At 38.6% G+C, this 4929-nt stretch overlaps 1 protein-coding gene across 1 annotated transcript in view; it reads left to right on the forward strand.

Moving 5' to 3' along the window:
- POLR2D (RNA polymerase II subunit D) overlaps positions 1–925 on the forward strand; it is a 79473-nt gene extending 78548 nt beyond the window's left edge. Inside the window, exon 4 of the mRNA XM_007957845.1 lies at positions 847–925. Coding sequence (XP_007956036.1) covers positions 847–925 — 79 coding nt within the window. The remainder of the gene's footprint in view (positions 1–846) is intronic.
- Positions 926–4929: the final 4004 nt, after the last annotated feature.

Here is a 4929-nt window from a genome sequence, read left to right on the forward strand (position 1 = left end):
GGTCAATGACATGAGACAAAGTATATGTGAACTGCTGTATGAAAAGTGAATTTACTCTGTAAATCTTCACCCAAATCCTAATTAAAAAAAAAATAATAATAATAATTTGAAGAGAAAAAAATTATACATGGATACATGTAGAATGATACTATTTCTTATAAAGTTTAAAACCAGTGTTACATATTGCTTGTGGATACATACATGTACCCTGTATGTATAAAAACTGTATATATAATTAGACCAAACCCATTGCCATCTAATTCATTCTGACTCCTATAAGACTGATAAATACCAACTGTAGAATAGTGGTTACTTCTGAGGATACTCCCCAACCCCCCCAAAAATAAAAACACTTCATTGAGTTGATTCCTACTCTCAACCCTATAGGACAGAGTAGAAATGCCCCTTAGGTTTTCCAAGGCTATAAATCTTTATGGAAGCAGACTGCCTCACCGTTCTGCTGCAGAGCAGATGGTAGGTTTGAACTGCTGACCTTTTAGAAGCCAAATGGTTTGACCACTGCACCAGGGAACATTTTGGGCTGGGGAGTGTATCAAGGACATCATTTGTTTCTGTTAGGTTTTATTAAAGAAACCAAGCTCAAATAGGGCTGGGCTACTTGTTAAGATTAACTTATTTTCTGTACCTTTTATATGTTTGAAATATTTCATACTGTTTTAAAAACGAATCAAAAAAGAAATGTAGTTGAATGGTAATTATGTCAGTATTTATGCATAAATGGAAAGGTGGGCACATGGTGCTCTAGGGTAAGTATGCATGGAAGTGTGAGGAATTGACATTTGTTACATCACCCTTTTTCTTTTGTTTTCTATTTTCTTCTCGTAGCCTGGAGGGGCGGTTTGAAGATGAGGAGCTGCAGCAGATTCTTGATGACATCCAGACAAAGCGCAGCTTTCAGTATTAATCTCCAGACATCCTTGGTGGGACTACACCCCTGGCACAGCACCTTTTCAGGGCCTGGGTTGATCTGCGCAGAGATTCTACGTCAGAAAAGAGTTGGGCTTCCTTTGGGCAAAACAATACAGCTTGGTTTTGGTTTAGGTTGCCCTGAAACTTCACTGTTAGACCAGGGTAACTGTATTATCTTCAAGGGCCTTGCAGTGGCTTCCTGAGATTCCTGAATCTTTTCTAGCCTCTGGGAAAGGTGAGGTGGGGTGATTTATATATAACCACCCTATTGACTACCTCATTCCTGTAGTTTTTGGCCCCTGCATATTATTTTTCCTTCTTAATAAATCATGTTTTAACTTTAGTGTTGCAAGAAGGACATGGTGGTGGCATCCTCCAGCCTCATGAAGGGGAGACAGAATCACCATTAGCAGCCCAAGGCTTATTTCTAATAAGCCGCCCCCCTCCAAACTTTTTACCAACCCTTACACCAGACGTCTCTCCCACAGCACTCACTACTTCTCTATTGGGTTCAGTAATTCATTGCAGTGGTCAAACAGCACTCACAGAGTACTCATGATTGTGGGGTTTATTAGGGAAGTAACAGGCTACAACTCAGGTTCAGGAATGTGCTTAGGACACAGTTCTTTGATCAGAACAGTCTTCCCTCTGCTATGCCCTTAGGTGTGCGTCTCTGACCCCCTGTCCTCTTGGCCTGGCCTCTGCCCTGCTCGGAGAAGTGTGTTGCAGAACTCTTCTAGCTCTTCCAATAGGTACACCTAAGTGTACCCCACTTCACCAGCAAGTCTTCTACCCAAAGGCACTCAGATTTCTCACTTTGTGGTCCAGGTCAGCGCACCGCTCTGCCTCGTGCCTCTTGGTTCCACTGTTGCCACTTCTCAGCCAGGCATCTCTGCTGGGCGCCTCTGCCACGGAGGTCTGAAACAGGGATTTCAGGTCCAAGGATGCACTCCACCTCTAGCTCTTCTCTCTTGTTGGCAGTGAGAGCCTCCTTTCTGCCTCTAGGAAGGCTCATTTTAAGCCTAGCCAGAGTGACACAACTAACCAGTCCCAGCATCAGTGCTCCATCCACCTTATTTCCATGGTCCCATGCAGTCATCTGGTGGGAGTCACAATAACCATGTCTAGAAAAGCCAAGCCGTACCAAGTCATTCACAAATGTGTTTAAAGTTGTTGAAACCACACCAGAGCATGGGAAGAAGCTCACCATGGAAGACACTTACAACCAGGATCAACTGTAGTCAGTATTGTGGGACCCATAGTCTTCAGCCAGGCAGGTAGCTTTTCCTTTTCTTGGACTGTCACAGAATGTGGCTTTGGAGTACATGTTTGTCAAAATCTCGCTTTGTCACTAATTAAAATTTTTCTGTCAGAGGCCAGACTTGAAGGTCTGTACACATTGAAGTCTCCTTTTATGGGGGGCATCCATTCCAAACCTCTGGGCTTGTTAGTTAGCAACAGGTAGTCTACAATGGCTATGACTTGGAAGGAGAGAGTTTGCTGCTTCCTGAGCCATTGCAATGAGGTACTTGGTCTATAGCTAGCTGGGAGAAAGACTTTAAAATCTCTACTTTCTAGCTTTGATTTCTCTGAAGGATAATATACCTGTTTTCTTCACAGTTTGGTTTTTATTTTTTCTTCAGGGCACTTTCTGTACCTATGATCCAAGGAAAAGGCTAGGGAAGGAACAAAATTGTCTTTAAAAGTCAAGATTGTTTTATGTCAGGTGCTAGCTAAAGTCAAGTAAAATATCTTAATTTCATAAGCTATTGCAATTTTTGAAATAACATGGTTTCTGAATAACCAACTTTTTTTTAATAGCTCACCCTTTTTCTATTGTCTCCCTTTATCATAATTTATTAAATCAATTACAAACAACACTGTAGTGATTTTGCACATGTATGAATATATGTATAGATAAAATTCCTGATTCCAGGGGTACATGCATTTAAAATTTTGATAGCAATTGTAAATTGTCCTTTCACATTAAACTCCAAATAACATGTACATGAATACCTGCTTTCTCACACAGATATTATCAATTCTTTTTATCTTTGCTTATAAGTAGATGAAAAAAGTATCTCACTCTAGTTTTGATTTGCATTTAATTTATTAAATGAGCTTTTTTTTCTTTCATGTTTAAAAATCATTGTTGAAAAACCTATTATATTGAGTTTCCTAGGGCTGCCATAACAAATTAGCAGAAACTGTGCCTTAAAACAAGAAATTTATTGTCTCCCAGTTCTGGAGGCTAGATCCAAATACAGATTCAGGGTCTAGGGAAAAGTTCTTTCTTATCAATACCAGCTTTTGGAAGCCCGAGCATTCCTTGCATTGGGGTAGCATAACTCCAGTATCTGCCTTTGTCTTCACATGGTTACTGTCTTCCCTGTGTCTGTTTTCTTATTATAATAACACCAGTCATTTGGGTTAGGGTCCAGCCCAGCCCAGCGTGACCTCATGTTAAATAATTACATCTGCAAAGACATTATTTCCTAATGTTACATTCATAGGTACTAAGGATTAGGACTTGAGCATATTATTTAGGTGACACAATTCACATATCCCTTATATTTTTCTTTTTTAATACTTTATTTTTGTTGTTGAGAATATAACAACGGAATATCCACCAACTCAGCAACTTCTACATGTACAATTTAGTGATACTGAGTATATTCTTCAAGTTGTACACCATTATCTCTCACCTTTAATGGTTTTCCTCCACCTTTAACATAAACTCACTGCTGCCTAAGTTTCCATATCTTATCTTTTGAGTTGCTGGATCAATTAGCTCTTAAAGGAGCACAATGGACAAGGCAAACATTCTTTACTAGTTAAGCTAAAGTCTTGTTTGGTTTTAAGAAGACTTCAAGGGATATTTTTGGTTTGGTGTTTAAAATGTAAAAATTACCTGAGGGCAGTAGTTTCTTCACAGGTTCATCTAATCTCCGTGGCTCCAGAAAATCTGCATTCCATGAGAATTTGAAATTCTGTTCTACATTTCCCCTCTTTTCATCAGGCTTCTGTAGAATCTTTCATCAAAATGTTCAGTAATCATAGCTGGGCACCATCCAGTTTTGGTCTCATCGCAGAGTAGGTACTTATTCATGGAGACAGTTAGCCATACGTTCCATTTCTTCTTCCTGATCCTGACTCCATCTGTTACTCTGGATAAATAGAGAAACCAATCAATTGTTGTGCCTTGGATGGTTGTTTGCAAGAGACCTTAGTGTTTTTTTTCTGTTTTTTTTTTTAACAGACTTTATTTTTTAGAGCAGTTTTAGACTTACAGAAATATTGTGGGGAAAGCAGAAAATTCCCATATCCCCCCCTTCTCCCTGCACACTTTCTCCTGTTATTAACATCTTGCCTGCCTGCGGTACATTTATTACCGTGGATGAATCAATCCTAGTATTTTATTAACTCAAATCCATAGTTTATGTAAAGGTTCACAGTTTGTGTTGGACAGTTCTAAGGGTTTTGACAAGTATATATTGTCATATGTGCATCATTATAGCATCACACAGAATAGTTTCATGGCCCTAAAAATGTGTTCCTCCTAGTCATCTCTCCTGAAATCCTGGCACCCTGATCTCTTTACAGTCTATAGTTCTACCTTTTCTAGAATGTCATATATTTGGAATCATATAGCATGTACGTTTTTCAGACTGGTTTCTTCTACTTAGCAATATGAATTTATGTTTTTCTCCATGTCTTTTTAAGGCTTTATGGCTCATTTTTTATCACTGAATAATACTCTACTGTATGGGTGTACCACAGTATGTTTATCCTTTCACAGATAGTAATTTGATAGGTTTATCAGAATCTAGATGCAGAGCTTACATCTTTTACAAAAAGTAACTCAAAATGGATTTAAAATACTAACCCAAAATGGATTATAGATCTAAATGTAAGATGTAAAACTATCTAACTTAGAGATAACTTAGGAGGAAATCTAGGTAACCTTGGATTTGGCAATGACTTTTTTTTTTTTTTTTT

Source organism: Orycteropus afer, unplaced genomic scaffold (genome assembly GCF_000298275.1).
Source record: "Orycteropus afer afer isolate SDZICR_OR568_19922 unplaced genomic scaffold, OryAfe1.0 scaffold00809, whole genome shotgun sequence".
In the NCBI taxonomy this organism is placed as follows: Eukaryota; Metazoa; Chordata; class Mammalia; order Tubulidentata; family Orycteropodidae; genus Orycteropus; species Orycteropus afer.